We start from the raw sequence: 24,607 nt of genomic DNA, 5'->3' as shown, positions 1-24,607 counted from the left end.
TGTTACGCAAAAACCGCGATAGAGTGAAGCCGCGGAAGTCGAAGCGTGAAGTGGCGAGGGTTCACTGTATGCTCGGGACTGCATCCCCCCCACCCCCAAACCCTACTGCTATTGAGTAGGTTCAAGTTCATGTTGGCCCTAGAGTTTCTGAGACTGTACTTCTTTACAGAAGCACACAGCCTCATCTCCACCTGACCAGCGGAAAACCTTGTGGTTGGCAGCCCGGTGTGTAACTACTGCACCCGGAGGTCTCCTGGTGACTGCACTAGACAAGCTTTCTTTGCAAAGGGGTGTTGCTGTTAGCTGTCACTGAGTCAGCCCCATGCGACTCCTGACAACCCCATGTTGTAGTAGAACTGCTTCTTTGGGTTTCCTTGGCTGCCATCTTTACGGAAGCAGTTCCCCAAGCCATCGCTTCTGTGGAGCTTCTCAGTGAGTTCGAACTGCCAACCTGCGGGTTAGCAACTGATGACCAACTGCTTACCCCGCCCAGGCTCCTCAAAGGGGGCCTTTTAGAATGACATGTGTAGGTTAACTTACAGTACCTTCACATTTCAGTTCAGGGCATTCATTACACAGTACTCCTTTCTCATTGGAAGATGGGGGTCTGAAGTCACACTGCAGGATGGAGAACTGCTGCCTTAGAAGCTTGTACTCAGGCCAGACCATCAGCCTCTTGTGATCTCAACAAGAAGTTTGGGCCAACTCCACATTGTCCCATGATGTACCAGTCCCAGTTGAGAAATAGGGTTTGGGATCAGAGGATTGGGATGAGCCACCATTCGGAATGGGAACTCACAAAAAGGCAGTGAGAGCATCATAAACCACGCCCCTCTCTCCTCCGTGACGCCCCCAAACAGAGCACCTCTCACTGTCTTCCAAGGCACCCTGGGTGGGTTTGAACCACCAATCTCCAAGGTAGTTGTCAAACACTTAAACCATTGGTGTCCTCTAGGGATTCCTCCTGAAGTACCAAGGGACAAAGTGGTTACACGCAGAGCTGTGGTCATAGACACACTGGCCACAGAGCAATCACAGGTCAGGAGTTTGGTCCTGGAATATCAATCAGTGATGGCACCTTCCCTAACCCCACAGTTGTAAACTGGGCTAGAGAACCCTTCAGGGGAGGTTCCGACCTATCTCCTTGATGCCCCGGTAGCCACCGCCCCAACTCACCAAGAAGCTGCTGTGTACACAGCATTAGCCACCCTGCGCGTGTCACCAAGGATGGCTGTGACTTCCGCAGCAGGTAGAGGGCTGGCTGCTGCAGCAGGCCACCTGGTTATCAGACTAGCCCGGCATGTCCAGCACCCTCCTGGCTGCTGGACTTCCCCGCTGCTGCCAGCTGCGGTTTATTCCCTGGCACTAAGGAATGCGAGTGAGGAGAGTGAGATAGGAAAGACAGGGGAAGGGTTCATAGCAGGGGGAGCAGATGGTGCGTTTTGACTCTGAAGGGGTTAGGACCCTGGCCTGTTGGCTTCTTTTGTTGACTTGCAAGTGTTAATTTCAGGATCACAGTCTATGTGTGGGGTGTAAGCAGCCACAAAACAGCTACAGATGCCCACAAGGAAGTGGCTTTGGGGCCCACAAGGATTCCCCTCTACACCTGAGCCATGGATTTCTCTCGACCAGAAACATCACCCTGCACAGAAACAATTTCCAAGGACCACACCTTACCTTCCTATGGAAGTGCTACTGAACAGGATTTTGACTGATGGTGACCGTCTAGGACAGAGTAGAACTGCCCCATGGCTTCCCAGCCGGCCATCTTCACTGGGCCACATCGTCTGGTTTTTTCTCGTGCAGGGCTGAGGGTGGGCTCCACCTGGCAGCCTGGCTGCTAACAGCCAAGTGCTTAAGCATTGCAGCACCGGGGGCCTTCCCACTGAACTCCAGAGGGCAATGCAAAGGGGTTTGCCCAAGCACCGCTCCAGCTGGAGGACTGGCCCGTGGCCTGCCTACCACAGTCTCACTCTCACACGCTCATTCCATCCTTTCTCCCTTCCCTCTGCTTGATCCCCATCCAGACCAGGACTGGCCCCCAGTCACCAGCTGCCTCCCAGTGGATTCTGACGCAGGTGAGAGGAGAATCGTTTCTGCAGGCTTTTGTTTGTCCTCTGTAAGCCTCTATTGCCTTTAACTCGGGCACGCCTTTCCATGCCCATGGGATTTTCAACAGCTGCTCCTTGCTGCATTCGGCCAGCCAGGCTGCCTTCTGAGGAGCCCCAGGGTGGGCTGGAATGGCCAACCTGCGGGGTGAGCAGTTTTGTGCAGCAACAGGTGCACTTTGCAGGGACAGGGGACTCGTGGGCTGTGGCAAGTGTCACACGGTCACTTGCTCCTTGAAGCTCTTCTATCACTGTGAGCTGTATGTGACTTGAAGATTGTACAGTGACTCTCCTGTACATTCCTCAAGGCTATTAAGAATGTTCTGCTTTGAATTACCTTGGGGTGAATATAAACATAGACATCTATACACATATCATAACACATGCTACACTCACAGTTCTATACACCATATCATATACAAGGAACAAAAATTCACATACATATCACAGATACACACATCTCAAACGCACATCTTACATATCCCACATAGATACCACATTACACAGACACACACACCCGCACCACATACGTATACAAACTCACACTACATCACACACAGCACACATACACACACACACATATGACAAATATACAAACTCCCACTACACCTTACACACTATACACACTCACACACACCACATATCGTCAACAACAACATATATGTACACACCACCCATATGCACACACACTGACATTCACACGACACACCTATACTACTACACACTGACACCACATCTCACACACCACACACATTGCATACCTACACACATCACACACTTACATCTCATATACACTCAGAGACATGCTACTACCCGCCTCACCCCCTCACCCTCACTCCCCCGTCCATATAAACTCCCAGCCTTCAAACAAAGCGGCCATAGGGCGGTATTGCAGGAGGCCAATTCTCGGGGCACCCACACCCGCCCATCACTGACCTCTGGGAGTCGAAGTACGAGTCGATGTAGGAATGCGGCGCCCCCGCCACCGCGAAGTTACTGCTCCCGGTGTCCACGAGGATCTGTAGCTTTTCGTGTCGGAAGGATTTAAAGAGAGAGAAGGACACCGTTAGGTTATCTGAACAAGGTGAAGCTCGTGGATACAGTTTTAAAGGGTAAGCACCAAGAACAGTTTACCAGTTGGGAAAAAACTTACACTGATGGGGGGAGAGCGGGTAAGCAGCAGTAAGAGACCTGACATCGAAACAGTAGCGCATTCCTAAGACGATTGCATGGGGTGGGTGGGGGTGGGGGGGTTGTTGCTTCAGGTGCACAAGGAGCTGCGATCAGTGCCCAACGAAGAGCTTTGAAAGAAACTAAACTCCGTTACCCACTTAAGAGTCATTTTGCTTTAAGCCCGAGGAGCCCTGGAGGTGCAACGGTGAAGCACCTGGCGGCTAAGCTCAAGGTTGACACTTCACCCCCACCAGGTGCTCCGAGAAAGACAGAGGAGTCTGTCGGCCTCCCGCAAAGATGGACAGGCTTGGAACCCTACGGGGGGTGGGGTGGGGGGTGGGGAGGTGGTCCTACTCTGCCCTGCAGGGGCCCTACGACTAGAAACTGACTGGCTGGCAGTGGGTTGGGTTTGGGTTTTGGATACCTGCTAAAATGCTCTTTTTTAAGGCTGGGCTTTTGCCCTGGTAATTTAAACCCCGCCTTTGTGTCTGTTGTTAGCTGCCATCTTATCGATGCAGAACTCACGGCAACCCCCTCCCGCCCCACCCACCGGAGAACGAATCTGTCCCCATCGGGATCAGCTGTGGATTGGAGCATTGTGGCCCCAGGGTGTTCATCGGCGGTGAAAACTCAGAAGCCTACTGTGTCCGGCTGGAGGCTTCGCAGAAGCCTGCTCACACCACCGCCGCTCCCAAGCCTCCACGGCCAGACAGCTACTGGCTGGGCATGAGATGCCGTGACTTGGATCCAAACCTGAGCCTCCAGTCCAGGTCTCCTGCCCGAAAAGCACGAATTCTACCACTCAACTACCCCTGCCCTTTCTTTGTACCGGTAATTTCACATCTGGCGTATCATCCTTACATTAAGGTTCGTGAGGCAGATGAGACTCTCTGTCTTACCCAATCTTCCAAGACGTGACATTATTGTTTTTCTGCCCTTGAGATTTAGGCTAATCCTCACAGCTGTTCAGTCATGATCTATAAGGAAGTCCCTCGCCACCTCTCACCAGTCCTTCGGCCCAGAGTGTCTTCAGTGGGTCCAAAGAGGGCCCGGCATTGCTTGGTCCTCCACCCAGTACAGGTGCCATCGTCCCAGTGCTTGCATCTTTTAGAATGACGCGTCTCGCGCCCTTGACATGGCAATGCCATTTGCCGGCGCATAAAGTATTTGGGTTATTTCTTTTTCCCCTACGACCTTATAGAGATTTCTTCTATGCCTTCTGGCACGGCATGTCGGAGAGAAAAGCCAGACTTGCCTCCATCTCCATCTGACAGTGGGTTTCTCTTCCCGCTCGGGTTCTGAGGAAGACAACGTTCTATGCTTCCGTCACACTGTACCCGGTTAACATACACAGGAGAGGGACTTCAAACGGTCGGCATGCTTAGCTCAGCTTTAGCTCCATGCTTCCTGGAACTTTTTGACATTTCCTCTTATGACTCTTGGTTTAGCTGATTAAATTTTCCTAGAAAATGGGGTTGACATTTCCATCTACAGATGTGATTTTTTTTCTTGTGCTTTAAAAAAAAATTCTCATGCAAATTTTCAAGTACTTTATCTCTGGACACGTTTGCCCTGTTTCATTTGTCAAGTTCTTTCTATAGTTCTTCCACTGTCACCTGGTCTTCCATACCTAGTACCGTGAAACTGGCAGTAGCCGGCATTCCACGTTTTCTGTCTTGCCGTTTGTCTTTTGCTCACTCTGGATGCCATTCAGGCGGCTCTGAAACACTGCCTGCTCCTGTGTCACCCTCACAATTGTTCTTATGTTTGAGCCCACAGTTGCAGCCACTGAGCCAATCCACCTCCTTGGGAGCCTTGCTCCTGGTCACAGGCCTTCGTGAATTATTTACCAAGGACGATGTCTTTTCCCAGGAACTGGACTATCTTGCTCGTGTGTCCAAAGAAGGGAACACGAAGTCTCACAATCCTTGCAGCTGAAGATCCTCCTGGCTGTACATCCTCTGAGACAGCTGTTCTTCTGGCAGGCACAGTTCCTCCAGTTATCTTCCCCACCGGGCCTCAATTCTTCCTGATTCGCTAGCCATCTTTGGTATCCGTAAGGAATGGCTGAAAGATCCTGGTGTGGGTCAGGTGGGCCTCAGTGCTCAAGGTGATTTGCTGCTCACTTGACTAGAGAAGAGTTGAGTTTCCCTTCTCTGACAGCTTTCTACCTTACACAGGTTCTGGTTTTTCAGGCTTTACTTTAATACTGCCTGTGATAGTAAGGTTTTTTGAGCCCACATGGCACCCATGAGAAGATATGGTGGAGTTTCGCCTGTTAATCAGGTTGCAGCTTGATGAACTCCCTTGGAGGTGTGACCAAGATAAATGACTGAAGGCCAGCCCCCCGACCCCGACCCCCCACCCCTACCCTTCTCTCTCTCTCCCTAGTGATCAGAGCAGTGCACTGTCTGATTGAGTTGCCTTGCCGCAACACGTGCTGTGCTACCTGTGGCCCAAGGCAACCCCTGGACCGCGGTGGACCACATCCCTGTGCCGTGCTGTTCTGTGTCGCAGTGCCGCCCCACCTTGCTGTGTCTGCTGCCTGCAGGATGACTCTGTTCATCTTGCCACCACTCCAGACACCGCACTTCCCACCAGCCACTTTGCAAGGCTCCACGGCCAGGCTCCACCGAGACCTGCTTCAGTAGGCTGCGCTCTGCTACACTTCACCACTTCATCTTCCTACTGTCTGCTCCCTTGGCCTTGGGCTAGTGACTAGGTGAGCTAGGAGGACCTTCATCAGAGTACCTGTCCTGCGAGAGCGAGTTGGACTGAGCCCTCTGTACTGCTGTGTGGAGTAATTTGCTGTTATATTCCTTCTCACAATACGGACTTATCCTTTTACATATATGTAATCACAAACGTCTTGGTCTTATTTCTCTAGAGAACCCTGCCTAACACACTGCCATTTGAATTTCTTCAGGATTTTCCTCAGTACTCATTGAATTTACTCTGAGCCTCCCCTTGAGAAGAGTACTTTTGTTTTGTATTATCTTACGTGCCGCTTTGGTTCCTTCCTGTTTCTAACTCAGTTATTCTATAAGAATGAATAACTTTTTTGCTCTTCATCCTGCGTCTCCTACAATGTTCCTTTTCATCCCTTTCGCCTCACTCTAGAGGTGCACTGTGTTGACTTTACCATCGGGTGAAGTCCATCCACAGCACAGTGCACTCGTGCTGTTTGCTTCAATCCCTTTGTTTTAATTCTTCCAACATGGATTTTCCTTCACATTGTCGCCCGAGAGACCCTGTCTTCCTTTCACTCACTAGTACATTTGAATAAGTGCTATGTTGCTTCCTACTTAAATCGGGCAGCTCTAGGCTAACTCTTCATTTTCCCTAGAGTGTACTGCAGAAAAAATCCCTGACTCCTTCCCACCTGGTCTGGAACCTGCCTGCCATCCACCCCACTGCACAGAGGGCCAAAGGAGCCTGCCAGCCAGAACTGTGGGCAGTCCCAGGCTGTCCTGGTTCCCAAGACCCTTACAGAGCCTGCTCCGGTGTTCAAGCCACCCAGGCACCCTGGCCTTCATCCAGTCCACGCTGACGCATAGTGACCCCAAGGGTGTCTGGGTAGAATTGTTCTCTAGATAGACTTCAAGTGGCTGCTTATGGGGAAGGAGATCACCAGGGCTTTGTTCCAGTGAGTCTCTTGGTGGATTTGACCCTATAACCTTTTAGTTATAAAACCAAACCCACTGCCATATTGTCAATCCTGACTTGCCGAATTAACTATTATCGAGTTTCCCAGGCTCAAAATCTTTGCAGGAACAGGCAGTCTCCTCTTTCTCCAGAGGAGTGTCTGGTGGGTTTGGATCACTGGTCTTACAGATAGCAGTCCAACGCTTCCCAAAAGCACCCAACCAAAGACCAAACTCACTGCCATCAAGCCAACCCCATCTCATAGATGGCCCTGGAGGACAGGTTAGAACTGCCTCTGTGGGTTTCCAAGACCATAACTGTTTACGGGAGTAGAAAGCCTCATCTTTCTCCCTCGAAACAGCTGGTGGTTTTGAACTGCTGGTGTAACCCACTACGCCACCAGGGCTTCTCCTCGACAGCTCAGCAGCTGTTACTAGTTTATACCACCCTTCCCATCATCTCCCATAGTTGTCGGAAGAAATTACCATTAACCCAATTAAAAAAACACACATTGGGGGTGTGGGCTATTCACTAAGCATGCTGTCTACTCTTTGCTCCCCTCCAGGCCTTCACCCTGCCTCATCCCTGCCCCCCATCTCTATGCTGGTGCGTGCACCCCTTCCCTCCCCCTCTTCCTCCCGCTCAGCACACAGGCTCCAGGAATCTCTGTTGAGGGCTCAGATGCGCAGGCTCCTGGATCCTTGGGGTCTGCCCTCTCACCTGCTGAGCCCATCTCGCCCTAACATTGTAAGTGTTGGTGGGAATTCTTGGGACTTTCCAGGCACCGCCCCATTTGTACTGTGGAGAGTTCATGCTTTATCACTTGTTCATTTCTTCCCCGCTTTCCCACGGTTGGTTCCTGTTTGACTGTTGGTTCACGCCTAAGGGGATCACACGTAACCTTGTGTGTTACATGTGGACAAACGGGTCCAAACAAAGAAACAGAGCGCAATTTTAGACAATGTGATATCAGCTGTACTCCCTTTTATTTGTGTGATCAGTGTGTAACAATCAAACTCTCTGTGACAAGACTTGCATGAGCCCCCAATAAAATGATTTAAAAAAAAACCAAACTCTCAGGTTATGGTGAGCTGTTATCTAGGCAATGGTGGGAGTACTTCAAGCTCCAGCCTTCTGTTCAGAGCCCAGCTCAGGAACTGGCACCACCGGAGTATCCATCATAAGGGTGAGTGTGTGCTTGTAAGATGTCCACCCCATCCCCTTACAGAAAGGTCGCAAGGAGGAGACAAGCCAGTCAGGGTGCAGTATAGCACTGATGAAACATACAACTTTCCTCTATCATGACCCCAATTCTACCTTACAAATCCAGCTAGACCAGAGCATGTACACAGGTACAGATAACAGCTGGAAACACAGGGACTCCAGGACAGATAAACCCCTCAGAACCAATATCGAGAGTAGCCATACCAGGAGGGGAAGGGGAAGGTGGGGGGAAACAGAGGGAACCGATCACAATGATCTACCTATAACCCCTCCTTGTGGAACTGACAACAGAAAAGTAGGTGAAGGGAGACATCGGTCAGTGTAAGACATGAAAAAATAATCATTTATAAATTATCAAGGGCTCATAAGGGAGGGAGGGTAGAGGAGGGAGGGGAAAAAATGAGGAGCTGAGACCAAGGGCTCAAGTAGAAGGAAAATGTTTTGAAAATGATCATGGCAACAAATGTACAAATGTGCCTGACCCAATGGATGGATGGATGGATGGATGGATGGATGGATGGATGGATGGGTGGATGGATGGATGGATTGTGATAAGAGTTGTATGAGCCTCCAAAATGATTTAAAAAAAGAAAAAGATGTCCACCCAGAACAGGACTCAGATCAGGCTCATTGTGGGTTCCCTTCCCATTCCCTAAGGACCACAGGGAAAATCATGGAACAGTAGCCTATGGCAAGGAATAATAATGAGGCTTTGCGCTATGAACAGGGCTTCAAAATGCTATGGAAACATGGAGTGAAACAGTAAGAGAATTTTCCCACACAGGTTTCCAAGCCCTCCCATAGTATTCCATTGTGGAAGAATACTCGTGCATTTATCTTTCTTGTTGTGACTACAATTTTCTCCTAATGCACTGCAGTCAGAGGGCCTGTGAGCCAGGGTCTCTGGGCTGGGTTGGGGAAGCAGGTTTCCAGGTTCCCCACTTGCTCTCTGCTGCCAGGAGCCAGCCCTTGCTCTGGCCTCCCGTTTGCTCATCACGTGCTCCCGTTTCCTCGATGGGCCCCCTCGGTCTGCTTCTGCGCCCCTCATAGGACTTCCTTCCATGAGGCACTTATTCTTGGTCATCTTAGGGTTCAAGTCAGAACAAGAGGTCAGCCTCAGGGTGTCTCTGGGTGGTGCAAATGATTAACCTGCACAGCAGTTAAGTGAAAGGTTGGAAATCCGAGTCCACCCAGAGGTGCCTCAGAAGAAAGGCCTGGTGATCCACTTCTGGCAACCCAGCCACAGGAAGTCCTGTGGCACACAGCTCTGCTCTGACACATGGGAGGCTGTCTCGAATCTGAGTCGCTCCATGGTCCACTGATTAAAAACAGGTGTATGGTCAGTGCGAAAAGAGCCAAGCTGAGACCTTCTCCTTCACCGGGAGGGGATGCCGAAAGACACAAACTTGTCAGCCCCTCACACACCAACACCTTGTCCTAAGGGGCAGCTTTGGAGCCAGAGCTGACCCAGAGCTGATTGCTGCCCCCCCCACAGCCCTGCAGCCTCACTGCCGTCACCTCTGGAGTTTAAATGCATTCTTGGGGGAAGTCATTTGAGGGAGAGAAGGAATCCCTGGGTGGTATAAACAGTTCACTGGCTTAGCTGCTAACCCAATGTTGGGTCATGTGAGTCCACCCAGAGGCCCTGCGCAGGAAAGGCCTGGTGACCTGGGTCTAAAAAGTCACCCCTGGAAAACCCTGTGGAGCGCCCTTGTGTTACACGCAGAGTCACCGTAAGGCAGAATCAACTTGGTAGAAAGTGGCTTTTTGTTTGTGTGATTTTTGGTTTTCTGGAGGAGTGGCAATGAACCAAATGTGGAGAGGAGACATAATTCGCATATGACGTCAATCAGGAAGGGTTAGTTTTTGCTTTGTTTTGTTTTTGCCTTTCAAGGAGAGCAGAGAACGTGGCTACTAAATAAGAGCCATCAATTACCCCACCCTCCAGAAAGCTTGAAATGCATTCCACAAGAGTGAGAAATACTGTTTCTTGGCTGTTGGAAGTCATGGGCTTTGGGGGCCCTGAGCTTCTGTGGTGGGTGGCGGGAAGCTCAGGAATGGTTAATGGCCGCACATACTGTCACTGAACTGTGTGTGTGAGGGTTGTGGACATGGCAGGGGTTTTGCTATCTGCAAGTTTAGGACAACTTCGGGGGGTCGGGGATGGGGGAAGGCACGGATAGTAAAAGCTACAACTTCCTCAATCGGAACACCCTCTCTCTCTCCATGCACCACCAGTCAGGACAGCACCTGGCTGGCCATGGTGGATCCCCACCAGCCAGGAGGATGTGTGAGGAGGCTACACTGCCCCACAGCCTGTGGTGTCCCTGCCACCCGCCACTCGTCAGCCTGACATTCCATGTCTACACAACACAACACTGCTGTGAACTAGGCACAGGCAAAGCTCACACAAGACCATTGTCTCTTGCAGAGTCGCCTCAGGGGTCCAGGAACTTTCTGAGCAGATGTTTCATGCCCCTTCCCTTGGAATGAAATTCCACAGCCAGCCCCCACAGCGCATGATCAACGGAGCCCTTTCACCGCCCCTCCTCCCCCACTTCTGCCCATTGTGGCTCCTTTGCAAAGGTTTGCTGTCCTTGCTGGTGGCTGGCGAGTTGGCTGCAGTGTGTGGTGACCTTATGCTGGCCAGAAGGAAATTGAAGTTGGGTCCTATGCCAGCTTCGTGGCTGTTGGCATACTAGAGCCTGTTGTTGAAGCTACTGGGTCAACCCAGCTCACTGATGGGTCCCTTTGCTTTCACCACCCGCCACTTGACCCAGCCTGCTTTTCTTGGTCTTTCCTGATGGTCTTTCCTAAAGACAGGTCCTTTGCAAAGGGAAAGAATGCAAAGCAGAAAACTTTAAACCAACACGCAGACAGACTGCAGTATGTCATACCAGGTGTTGCTTCTAATGACCTAGACATCCACTACAACCACCCTCTGCACGGCTGTGTATGTGGAAGAGAATGTGCAGGGAAATCGAAGGCCAAGTCATGGCTTAGCGAAGCTGGTCATCACCTAGGTCCTTCCTAGAGGACACAGAGTTTGGGGTAAAATGCACCCCAAACAAGCGAGGCAGCCACAGAGCCAGGAGCAGGACGGTTATCCATGCCGTGGTAACCTCTTCCCTTGGCGCTGCTCAAGGGGTGGTTTTAGAGCAACAAACAGGAGCCAAGCTCATTTTCTGGGTGATGACACTGGAATGACGTTGGCCGGTTGGCTTCTCGCCAGGGCCCTCAGTCCCCTTGTCCAAGTCGTCACGCTGCAGGTAAAGAAGCCTTTCCCCACCTGTCCTATCAATTTCACGTGAGCCGCCCTGATGGAGTGAGAACTCAAGCCCTAAGGCAGGTTTCTTCTGGACATTTTGCTCCAGTCCTCCACGCCGGCAGCACAACCTGCCACTTCCTTTATCCTGGGAATCTCCAACATCGATACCTCCTCGGTTTTAGTTACACACACACACACACACACACACACACACATCCTGGTAATAGCTCAGGCCCCCTAAAGGAACATTCACAATCACACACACACACACACACACACACACACACACACCCATCGTGAAAGTAGTTCAGGCACACACACACACACATCATCCTGGAAGTAGCTCAGGCCCCCTAAAGGAACATTCAAAATCCCAGGGATGTTTGGGATGCTCCCAGCATTAAAGGGCTCAGCAGCACATAGGACAGGCATTATCCCCTCTTTACAAATGAGGGCAAAGAAAGGTCAAGAGGTCAAATGACCAGACGAGATCCCAGGGGGTCCTGACTCCTATTTCCCCTTTCCTCCCTGATTTGGGTTCCATTGCACACCCCTAGGAAGATAGGTTGACGTCCTAATGCCTGTACTGGTGAATGTGACCTTATTTCCAAACAGACCCCTTGGGCATGCTATCGGTTCATTAACATGAGGTCTTACTAGAGTCGGGGTGGGGGGTGGTGGGGGTGGTGGTCTGAATCCAAGCTGAGTGCTGGCCTGAGGAAATGAGAAGACGCACAGAGAGGCACACCAGAGAAGATGTCTGTGTGACGGCAGAGCTGTAAGCCAAGCATCGCGGGAGCTACCAGATATGACAAAATAATAATAATTTTTAAATTACCAAGGGTTCGTGAGGGAGAGGGGCAGCGAGGGAGGGGAAAAATGAGGAGCTGATACCAAGGACTCAAGTAGAAAGCAAATGTTTTGCGAATGATGATGGCAACAAATGTACAAATGTGCTCGACACAATGGACATATGTATGAATTGTGATAAAAGTTGTACGAGCCCCCAATACAATGATTTTTTTTTTTTAATTTACAGTCTTGGAAACCCACAGGGGCAGTTGGCTGATGGTGCTGGTGAAGGATATTGGAAGTACGGTGGACTGCTACATGAACAAACAGATCAAGCTTGGAAGAAGTACAGCCACAATGCGCGCTAGATGCAAAGAAAGTAAGACTTGGTGTCACATACTTTGGACATGTCATCTGGAGAGGCGAGTCCTTGCAAAAAGGCCATAACGAGCTGTCGAAGGGATCGGGGGTCAGGTACCAAGGAACAAGAAATCATGTCATTGTAAAGGTGGGTGAGTGCAGAGTAGAGACTCAGAGTCCATCGGCAGGCAACTGAACACCCCCCTGCTGAGGGGATGTGGGGAGGAACTAATCAGGGTGCAGGGTAGCAGCGATGAACCTATAACTTTCCTCTAGTTCTTAAATGCTTCCTTCCCCCCAATATCATGGTCCCAATTCTGCCCTGCAAATCTGGCTAGACCAGAGGATGTACATTGGTACAGATAGCAACTTGAAACACAGGGAATCCAGGATGGATGACTCCTTCAGGACCAGTGGTGAGAGGGGTGATGCCTGGAGGGTGGTGGAAATGTGGGGTGGAAGAGGGTAACCAATTACAAGAATCTAGGTATGGCCTCCTCCTTGGGGGATGGACAGCAGAGAAGAGGGTGGAGAGAGACATCGGACAGTGTAACTTATGACAAAACTATAATAATTTATGAATTATGAAGGGTTCATGGGGGAGAGGGGAGGGGAAAATGAGCAAATGCTATTAAGGGCTAAAGTGGAAGGCAGGTGTTTTGAGATTGATGAGGGCAACAAATGTACATATGTGCTTGGCACACTGGATGTATGTATGGACTGTGATGGGAATTTTACGAGCACTCAATAAAATAAAAATAAAAATTTTAAAAAGGACATTATGTTTGGTAAAGTGGAGGGGCAGCAGAGGAAGAGCCTCAAGGTGATGGATTGACACAGCGGCTGCGGCAATGGGCTCAAAAATAACAACAGTTCTGAGGATGGTGCAGGAACAGAGGTTGGTACCTTCTGTGGTCCACAGGGCCAATTCGAGGGCCCTGACAACAACAATGCCCATGCTTATAGTCTCAATCAGAAATGAGCTGTCTTTGTGACCAGAAGGCACAATGCGTGCCGGGTATGCCTTCAGTCCATCTCTTTGGAGATAGGACAGAGATTAAACAAGCAAGGGAGAGAAGTAGAGATGGAGGAAGATCTCAAAGACTCAGGGCACAAGTTGAAGACCTGCCCCTAGAGCCCTCATTCTGAATTCAAACTTCTAGCCTCCTCAACGGTGAGAAAATGGAGGTCCGTTTGTCAAAGCCACCCACTGTGGTATTTCTCTTTCAGCAGCACTAGGGAACTAAACTATCAGCCCTTCCCCTGGGGAATCGCACCAGCTCCCGTTGCTTTCTGCAGGTGCAGGAGCCAGCTTTCCTGGTGCTCTGGGCAGGATGAAGTGCTGGGGTGAATATCCCTAGAGCAAGAAGCAAAAGCTGCTGTAGTACAAGCCTGGGTCCTTCACACATCAGAGGGACAAATCTGAGCGAGCTCAACATGATCTGCCAGGTAGCTCCAGCAGGTTCGAACTCCAGGAGTCTGTCGTAGTAACTTATTCATCGGTGGCTTCTGCATTCTCTTCCCAGCCTGTCCTTACTCCTCACCAGTGTCTCAGAGGGCAGGGATGGTTCCATGGGAGAATTCCAGTCTTCTACACAGGAGACTTAAGTTCAATTTCCAGCCAATGCCCCACGCATGTAGCCATCAAACATCAAAGGAAGTTTGAATGTTTATGATATAGAGCTGCCTTTGATTTATGGTGCTGATGAAGGATATTGAAAGTAACATGGACTGCCAACAGAACAAATAAGTCTGTCTTGGGAAAAGTACAGCCAGATGCTGTAAAGGTTTGGAAAAGCGGAAGGGCAGCAAAAAAGAGGAAGATCCTCATGGTGAAGGATTGAATGGCAAATATGCTGAGAGGCATGTTTGTCTCACATACTTTGGACATATTATCAGGACATCATGCTTGGTAAAGTATCGGGGCAGTGAAAAAGAGCAAGATGAGATGGCGCCGTAGCTACATCAATGGGCTCAAACATCAGAACAATTGTGAGGATGGCACAGGACCGGGTCATGTTTGGCTCTGATGTACACAGGGTCACTATGAGTCAGAACCAATTCGACGGCCCGGGACAACCACATAACAGGACGATTTCAATGCACCTTCCTGACTACGATGGAGTAGGAAGGAAAGCTCAGTGATCCGCTCCGTAAATCAGCCAGTGAACAGCCTAGGAGGCCACAGTGCAGACACTGTGAACCACAACTGATCGTGCCCCCACCCACGACTGGGGCGAGATTAGTTGCGTTGTGAGCCGGCGGCCAATACAGCAGCCAATAACCACCCCCAGCCATGTCTGAGTAGGAGGTAAAGAGATGACCCACAAATCCCACCCTTCACTTCCTAAAGACCAGGTTCCCTTTAGCGCTGAGACCCCGAAAGGAAGGATAACAATGCGGTCAAGAAAACCTAGGACCTCCCAGAGTCTAAGAGGGGTCTGTGGGACCCCAGAACCCAAGACCTGCCCCCTGGCTGAGATGTAAACATAGGCGCCACATTCCACCCACTGTCCTTTCCTGTCCCTCTGTCGATGCACGGGGCCAGAGCCCCAGGGAGAGCCAGTCGCTAATTGCTGCAATAGGGAAAATGCTGCATTAAAAGGCAAAACCCGGGTTAGGCATCTAGTTAGTGGTGAGCAGCCTGCGATGTCTCAGCCTAGCACTATCTCTTTTTCAGCAGGTTAATAGATAGGAAAATGAACAGATAATTTAAATAAGGGCTCATTTAACACAATGAGTCCTAATTACATTACCAGCCCATCTGCTGAGCAGAGCAGGCGGAGCCGTCCTCTCCGGCCTGGCGGCGTGGGGCTGTTGGCCCACGGGGAGGACCGCCAAGTGTGTGCTTATTAGGTTCGCTGGGCGCATCGGCTCCAGAAATGAATCTCATTGACTTAAGCAGGCCTGTGGAAGGAAGCAAACATCATCGCCAGGCGCCATTTCTCCACAAGCTAAAACGAACATCGCTTGCACTATCGTGGAGGTGGTGGTAGTGTGTGGGGTGGTATGTGGGGGCGGGGGGGTAGTCCTTTCAAAGGGCTTTCCTTCCCACAACAGCCACTCCAGACCTTGGCTAAGAGGGGCCAGGGCAGGCCACCGATTATTTCAGGCTCTGAGTGTGAGAATGAGTGTGTGCACGTGTCTGTGTAAGTTGGGGTGTGTGTGGAGGAGCGTGCGTGAGTACAAGGGGGCTTCAGAAAGTTTCTGAGAAAATCATAGGACCTTTTTTGAGTAGGAGGTAAAGAGAGTGCACGCGCACACAGCAAGTTCAAAGGCCCTCTGTTCCCCCGCCCCCCAAAGTGGTGGCCACACAGAAGCCTTTGTGCACACAAGGGGTCTTTCTGTTTGTTTCATTTTCTACCTCCCGCCCACCCTCGTTACCAGCAGGAGAATTCTTTTTGATTGGAAAACCTTTTTCTTTTACCACAGAGCTCTCATATGGGATTTGTCTTATGTGATGGACGCACTGCGTGGAGCACAATAGCTTCCGCATGCATGCATGGTTTGAGGCGTCTGATAGTTTCATCATTATTCTTCAGTAATGCCTGGGATTCCCTGGTCTAGATGTACTGGCATTTGCTTATCCATCGTTCCACCGACATGATTGTTTCATTGCATTTCCCACAGCTTTTTGAAGCCCCCTTATCTGTATGAATGGGAGCCGGTGACCCTGCCATCAACTTGACTCCAACTCACAGCGACCCTCCAGGACAGAGTGGACGTGGCCCACGGGGTCTCCAAGGCTGCAGTCTTCGTGAAGTAGGCCGCCTCTTTCTCCACGGAGCGGGTGGTGATGGGCAGCCGAATGCTTACTATCACACCCCAGGGCTCCCTGTGTGCCCAACAAGGCTCCTCTCTACAGGGACAGAGACTCAGCAGGCCCTGCCTCCTTAGGGGAACCCAGTGCTCCTGAATGGATGATGGGGAGGGGAGACGCAGACAGATCTCCTCTGACCTACATGGGGTCTCCCTGAGCTGGAATCGGCTTCATCTCAACTGCTTTGGGCCCGGTTCCTGCATACTAGGCTTTAGCAGGCTAAGACTGGCTATAGGGCACGAGGTAGAGGAAGCCATATTTAGAATATGGGGAGGGTTGGGGTTGAGATCCCAAAGCCCATTGGTAGGCCACTGGAGATCCCCCCTTGCAGAGGGGTCTCAGGGAGGAGATGAGCCAGTCAGGGTGCATTGTAGCAATGATGAGAAATACAACTTTCCTCTAGTTCCTAAATGTTTCCTCCCCGCTCCCACTACCATGACTCGAATTCTACCTTGCAAGTCTGGCTAGACCAGAGGATGTACACTGGTACAGATAGGAACTGGAAACACAGGGAATCTAGGGCGGATGAGCCCTATAGGACCAGTGGTGTGAGTGGCGATACTGGGAGGGTAGAGAGAGAGTGGGTAGGAAAGAGGGAACCGATTACATGGAACTGTGTGTGACCTCCTCCCTGGGGACAGACAACCGAAAAGTGGGTGAAGGGAGACGTCGGACAGGGCAAGATATGACAAAATACCAATTTATAAACTATCAAGGGCTCATGAGGGAGGGGGGAAGAGGGAGGGAGGGGAAAAATGAGGACCTAATGCCTAATGTCGGGGGTTTAAGTGGAGAGAAAATGCTTTGAGAAACGATGTACAAATGCGCTTTACACAGTTGATGTGTGTATGGATTGAGATAACAGTTGTATGAGCCCCTAATAAAATATTTAAAAAATAAAGAAAATAAATAAATAAATATTTAAGCAACAACAACAAAAAAGAGTTGTATGAACCCCTAATAAAATGATTTTTTAAAAAAAGGACTTAAGAAATCACTCAAAGCCTACCCCCAAACTAGAGTGGCTCTGCACACGGGAGCTACCGTGACCTCTTCCGGTGACCTCTGGAGGGGCAGGTTGGCTGTGGGGCGGGAGGGGTGCGATCTCCCTCACTGTGTCACATTGAATAGTGCTCCCAAACCCACACCACCTAGAACTTCAAATGTCATTTCATCTGGAAATAGGGTCTTTGCCTTGTAACTAGTTAAGATGAGGCCACGCTGGATCGGGCTGCTCTCTCAATCCTCTGACTGGTATTCCTCTAGGAGGGCCACAGAAAGACACAGACTCATGGGAGGAAGCCAGGTGGCAACAGTGGCACAGATAGGGAGGGTGCCACGAGCCCACTAAGAGTGTCCACCACTAGAGGCATAGGGGGAGAGAAGGGGATAGGACCTCCCTCCGAGCTTCCAGAAGAAACCAGTCCACGCTTCTGGCCACCGGAACTCCGAGTAAATACGTTTCTGATGTCTGGGAAGCCACAAGTATCCCAGGAAATTACCCCATTGAGCAAGTTTTCATGCCTTTTATACAGCCAATCCCTGTTACTGAGAGTGGATTTCTAAAGTAGCAAAAAACTAAACTAAACTAACTGCCATCAAGTTGATTCCAACTCATCGCCCTCCTGTAGGTTAGGGTAGAACTGCCCCTGTGGGCTGCCGGGAGTGCAAATCCTTACAGGAGTAGAAAGCCTCATCTTTCTCCCAGGGAGCAGCTGGTAGTTTTGAACGCCTAACCTTGTGGTTAGCAGCCCAGCAAGTATACCACTGCATCAGCCAGGTTCCTGTATTTCTAAGCAGGATGATTTTACTATGACCCCAAAGCTCGAAATAGTTTGGTCTCTAGGTTCATTCATACGATTTACTTTCAAGTTCATTTACCACCGATGGTTCCGGATACTCTCCATCCAGATGCTATAAAAGAAAGTGAGGCAATATGAAAGAATCGCTGCGTTAGCAGCTGTTCCATGTCCTGATGGTGTAGTTGTTACGGGCCTGGCTGCCAGCGGAGAGGTCAGCAGTTTGAAGCAGCCAGCTCCTCAGCAGAAGGAAGAAGTGGCCATCTGCCTCTATACACATTAAAGGCTTAGACACCATCTGGAACATTCTTTTGGGTCATCTTGGGTCCCTATGACTAGGAATGGGTTGAGTTTGGTCTGAGGAGGCTGTTAAACAGGGAAGTGGCTTTCTATTGGCTGTGGAGCCTCCGGCAAAGCACACAGCCTCACTGAGCCTCAGAATCCTCACCTGTGACACGGAACAACAGTGCTACTGTGAAGAGCACATGAGATTGCATATTTATAATGCAGAATCAATGTAAGCAGTTATCATGTAATATAGCAGCGTGAACTGTAATAGCATGTATTAATTACACTATTAAAAACAACGACAGACCCATTGCTGTTCAGTCAATTCCCGGTTCCATCTCACATCGACCCTACAGGGCAGAGAGGCTGTAAATCTTTGCAGAAGCAAACAGCTTCATTTTTCTCCAAGGACTGCTGGTGTGTTTGAACGGCCAACCTGACAGTCAGCAGCCCAATGCTTAGCCCATGTTGCCACCAGGGTTCCATTGCAGGATTAGAAGATAAAGTTCCATTTTCACGTCTCAAATGGGGATGCTGTGAGCTTGTATTTCCTCTTCTTACAGGCTCACTCCGCCAGTACATCCCAGACTTGGCATGGGGTGTGGACTGAACAGTGTCCCCACAAAAAGTTATGTGGAGGTTCTATCCCTGTACCAGTGAGTGGGTCATGTTTGGAAATAGAGACCATCTTCTGAGTTTTATTAATAAGGACATACTGGGGCAGGGTGAGCCATAAACTTAATCCATTCTGAGTGGCAGCTTATAAAGGGTAATGGTGGTTCACTAGCTAAGTTCTCACATTCCAGGTAGAAGAGAGAAGATCTGGCTTTGACTTGGGTGGGACACAGGTGTCTGAGTGGCCATTTGCTGTTGTTAGCCTGATCAACAGGTTTCAGAGCAGCTTCCAGACAAGGAAGGGCTAGGAAGAAAGGGCGAGTGATCTACTTCCAGAACCCAGCCAACGAGAAGCCTGTGGGTCACAATGTCCCAGTCCTCCACTGGTCGTGGGGACATGGCCAGGCTGGGCAGTGTTTTGTTCCATTGTGCCCGGGGAGGGCAGGGGGGGCGGGGAATGCACCCAAGTGGAAGATGCCACACAAAGATGGAGTCAGGTGCATTTACAAGCTGAGAAAAGTCAAGGGTTGGTGGCAGTTATTACAAGTGGTCACACGTTGTGCTGTTAACCCCAAGGCCAGGAGTTTGAAACCACCAGCTGCTACACAGGAGAAAAAGGAGGCTTTCTACTCCTGTAAAGAGTTAAAAAACAAGCAACCAAGAAAACCGAATAATAATAATATTTTAAAAAAGAGTTACAATCTCAGAAACTCATAGGAGCTATTCTACCTTGTCCTATAGGGTTACTCGACTTGGAATCGACTTGATGGTAGTGAGTTTGGGTTTTTGTTTGTTTGTTTGTTTGTTTGTTTGTTTGGTACTACGTGCTAAAAGACACACGGGAGAAGTGTCCCTCTAGAATCACACCCTGAATTCAGATGCCTAGAGCCAAGAATTCCTATTCTTTGGCATTTGTGATCTCACATTACGGAAGTCCCAGAAACAGCCCAAACCAGCTGCTGTGGAGTCAGTTCTGCCCCAGGAGCCACCAGTTGTGTTAGAGTAGAACTGGGCTCCTTAGGCTTCTCAGGGGCTAGTTTTTTTAGAAGCTGAGCACCAGGCCTGTATTAGTCTGGGCACTTTAGAGAAACAAATCCACAGAAACTCATGTATAAGAGAGAGTTTTATGTAAAGATTAAGTGTGCATCAAGAAAACCTCCCAACCCAGTGCTGCCCAAGCCCACAAGTCCAACATCAGCCCATATGTCCAACACCAATACACAAAGTCCTCCCCCACCTCACAAAACAGAGGCAATGATGCCGACTGCAGGAGGAAAGCTGAGTCAGTGAATGTATAAGCATCTCAGCACTGGCAGGGGTCTCCACACTGCTGCTCCAGCACCCAGGGCTGCATCGGGGTAGGTCCATGTGGCTTCTCTTTGGGGATGTCTTGCAGGAAGTCAGCCTTGCAAGCTGAAGCAGGGAACTGGCTAAGGCAGCTGCACTCTGGTGTGACCAGCACAAAGCAAGAGACCCGAGAACTCCAAAAGGTGAGGCTCACCGAGCCATTTATCCCTCCGCCCTTCAATTAATCCCACATGTGTTTATCGGCCAGGTTGGCACAATAAACTAACTCAAGGCCTTTCTTCTGCAGTGCCCCCAGGTGATTCGGACCTCGAAACTTTCCATTAATAGCTGAGTGGTTAACCCTTTACACCACTTGCAGGCCTCCAGGAAACTGAGACACTGTGCCTCAATTATTCACTGGCCCCTCATCTCTAGTTTCCACATAACTTCTGGTCTGGACATGCATAACCTCAGGATGGGGCACAGGGTACCCTCCTAACAGTGCCCAGAGCACTGAATGGGTGGTTGAGAGGAACATGATCACATAATGAAACATCTGGGCTGGCACCTGGCTGGAGCAAGAGGAATCCCACCTAGGACCATGCCGGCGCCCATCCTAATTCCAGACGGGTGTCGGCTCTTACTGTATGTTCTGCTCTCGGTCTCTCTCTGCACTCCCCTGCCTGCACTCCTGCTTCCCCTCCACTTTCATGAGCCTGCATCTTTCCCGATGCTGCCCATGTGGCTCCTTCGCCCTCCCGCCTCCTTGGATTACCCCAAGGGCTTTGTTAAGCTAGCTCCAAACACAGCACCCAAAGCCTCGGTCAATGCTCAGTAAGTGTCTGTGGAATGGGCGAATTAGTGCCTGGAGGGTAACCATGTCACCAAGGCCAGCCTGTCCCAAGAGACCATAATCCAGCGAGGCTGAGCTCTCTGGTTGGGCCTTCTTGGGGTCTGGTGCCCTTCCTGGGTTTCCTGGGTCCCACAGCTTCCGTGACATCTGGCTCTGATGTTCTGCATCCACAGCCCCCGACTTCTCTCCCACAGGGCCTCCCACAGCTGTTCCCATCCTTTTACTGTCGATTCCTTGGCGTGCGGGGCACATTCACTGGTTGTTGAGTCAGGCACCTGGAGAGAGGCAGGCTTCCCAGAGCTGGAGGTCATGCTGGGCACTGTGGCACAGAATGGATGCAGGGCAAACACACCGCACATGCTTCCACCTCACCCTCCTAGCACCGGCTGGCAGAGCTCTCGCCCTGCAGGCTGGCTCTCCTCTCAAGGCAACAAACCTCACTGCCTCAGCTGAACAAGCCAGGCCCACTTTGAGCAGCTTGGAAACTCCTGATGCTTTCCCTTGTCCTCGCTCATATCCATGTCCTAAGGCTGTCATATCAGAGAGCCAAAGTCTGGAAGCCCCACCACAACAGGCATTTATTCTCTCCCAGTTCTAGAGGCCAGAGACCAACCTCAGGGTGTCAGCAGTGCCACCATGCTCTCTCCGAAGGCTGTGCAGGAGAAGCCTTCCCTGCCTCTTTCCGTTTCTGGTGTTTGCTGGCAACTCCTGCTCTCCTTGGCTTGCAGACGCACCACTCCCATCTTGGCTTTCATTTTTGCCATACCCCTTCTGTGTCTTGAAGTCTTCTCCTCTTCGTACAAGGACACTAGTCTGAGGATTAGGATCTATCCTCCTCCAGTATGGCCTCATGTGAAGTAATTACTTCTCTAAAGATCCTATCTCCAAACAAGATCACCTCACAGGTACCTGGGGCGAGGTTGTCAGAGTCGTGCTTTGGGGGCTATAATTAAAACAAAACCTCCCAGCCTGCTCACTTGAGGGGAGACCTCATTTTCACGGAGAAGAAGTATGCCCAAAAGACAAAAGAGCCTGATGATCCCTTGGGCATTTAAATGGTTTTTTCATGCATGAAAGACGCCCTTGTCTGCCACTCCTTGCTTTCTCTGCTGAAGGCATGCTGCTCAGGTCAAGGGCAGTGGTCAGGTGGTCACTTCATCCAAGGTCATGCCACTCTTGGTGACCACCCCATCTAGTGATAGCTCAATATTGCAGAAGAATGGCCCGGCTGTTATGACTCCAACATCAAGGTCATTTGAGTCCCAGGCTCAGTGAGGTCAGCGGAGACTATATTTGGACTTCACTAGGTTTGCCAACTCCTGCTCTCTTCCTCCCCCTTTCCATGAAGGCAGATGCCAAGACCACCCTGGGAACAGCCTCCCCCCAGGATGCTCCAGTAGCACTAGTCACGACTATCCTTCTTCACAGAAAGAACAGATAGGACCTGCTTCTCAAAACACTTGCCTCTGAACATAATCTAGCAGGTGTCTAAACTTGGTTCTCAAACATTAAATCCCCAAAGCACAGATCTGAGCTTATTTCCCAAAGCAGACTATCGAACGTCCCACCCACCCCACCCCATCCAGCTGCACACCTGGTCTCTATGCTGGACCCAGGTGGCTTGTGGCCATTTTCTGACCTCCATTTGCTCATCTGTACAATGGACAGATTCATTTCAGCCATAAGTCAGCACATGGGGGTTCTGTTACTGCCCTAAACATCCCCCCCCCCCCGCAAGTTGTTTTAGGATGCTGGATCACCTACAGGCTGCAGGGATGCTCCCCACTCCTACAGCACCCCAAGACTGACAAAGTAGAGTCATCTGGAAGAGTAGGCCTGAGGGGCAGCTTCTGGGGGTCCTGACTAGGCACAGCCTCCTGGTCTCTAGGGACACTTGCAAAGAGTCACGGTCTAGGTGGAATTGTATCCTGAAAAAGATGTCCCAGCCCTGAGCCCTGTCCCAGGTTTTGTATGAAGAAACAGGGCTTTCCTTTGCAGGTGAATCCATTATCAGTAAGCAACGTCCTACTGAATGGCGACAAGGTCTTCATCCAAATCCCACCTGAGTGCAAGCTTATCAAGGAGAAAGACAGGCAGGGAAACAGATCACACACTGGAGGAGGATAGCCCTGGAGGATCCCTTTTCAAGCCAAGGAACGCCAAGAAACAACCTGCACTGGAAGAGACCAGGCAGGAATTTCCCCCGACTAGACAGTGGGATCAGTCCCGCCATCACCACGGATTCCGGTTCAGAATGTGCGGCAGTAGCTATCTGTCCTTAAAGCCACCCACGTTGTGTGGCTTTGCTGTGGCAGTTCTCAGAAACAAAGACATGTCAGGTAGTAACCGTGTTAGAAAGAAAGAGGGAAACTCACTTAAGTCCACCACCCTAATACTACTGAGCATGTAGGTCCTTTGGAACCCTGGAGGCATAGTGCTGACCGAAAGGTCAGTAGTTCGAAACCACCAGCGATCCTGCTTGAGAGAAATGAGGCTTTCTACGCTGGTAAAGTGTTATCTCTCGGAAACCTGCATGGGCATTTCTACCCTGTCCTGTGGGATCTCTGTGAGCCGCTGTGAAGCTGACTCTTCCTCCCGGACCACTGCATGTGTGCAGAGCAAAACTGTGTGCCACCTGTTTGTCGTGGCTGTGATCTTTCGGAAGCAGATCGCCAGATCTTTCTTCTGGAGCACCTCTGGGCGGATTTGAACCTCCGATCTTTGTGTTAGCACTCAGGTCCCCTCTCTACTCCCTGAAGGCAGATACGAGCATCCAGCCCACCCATCACTGAATATCGCATACAGATAGCCACCTCCTGGCTTCCTGCTCTCCTTCCCCAGAAGCATGATTGACATGAGACTGTTTGTGGGCAGCCTCTCTTAGTGTGTCTGTGATATCTGTGTCCACAGTAGAGGTTGGGTCCTGGACTGTGCTTTAGCGTGTGGCCTCCTGGCAAACAGCCAGCCACCTTCGGATGTGCGCCCAACATGCATAAGGACACCTGATTCTGGTCCCAGCTCAGGGGCCCAGCCAGGCTTCCCTGGACCAGTGATCACACCCCAGGAGCCCCGGGGACCATGTCTCTTAGGGAGGGGAGGGTTTGCAAGCAGACACTGTCCCTTAAAAGATGCCAGGGCCCAAGAATATCAGGTGAAGCAAGCCCAGAATCAACTGTGGTACCATAGCCACTTTGGTTTGGTTTTAGTTGGGTGTTGGGCGGGGGTGAGGAGGAGGGGGGGGAGCCACCAGGAGGCAGCTAGAGTGATGGAGAAAGAGGAAAGAGGCTCCTCCGTCCTAGATTCCCTGCGCTTCCAACTCCCATCCGCACCGCTGTGTATCATCTGATCTAACCAGGTCTGCAAGGCGAAACTGGG

General features: G+C 50.6%; 1 protein-coding gene across 1 annotated transcript in view; it reads right to left on the bottom strand.

Annotated features, from left to right (window-relative positions):
* BACE2 (beta-secretase 2) overlaps positions 1–24,607 on the bottom strand; it is a 140,731-nt gene that overhangs the window by 63,763 nt on the left and 52,361 nt on the right. Inside the window, exon 2 of the mRNA XM_004696919.2 lies at positions 3,045–3,133. Coding sequence (XP_004696976.1) covers positions 3,045–3,133 — 89 coding nt within the window. The remainder of the gene's footprint in view (positions 1–3,044; positions 3,134–24,607) is intronic.

The sequence above is a fragment of the Echinops telfairi genome, unplaced genomic scaffold (genome assembly GCF_000313985.2).
Source record: "Echinops telfairi isolate 266 unplaced genomic scaffold, ASM31398v2 ScPeMD7_7469;HRSCAF=8507_0, whole genome shotgun sequence".
NCBI classification, from domain to species: domain Eukaryota; kingdom Metazoa; phylum Chordata; class Mammalia; order Afrosoricida; family Tenrecidae; genus Echinops; species Echinops telfairi.
The sequence above is the reverse complement of the archived record's forward strand: the minus strand, read 5'-3'. Positions and strand labels throughout refer to the sequence as shown.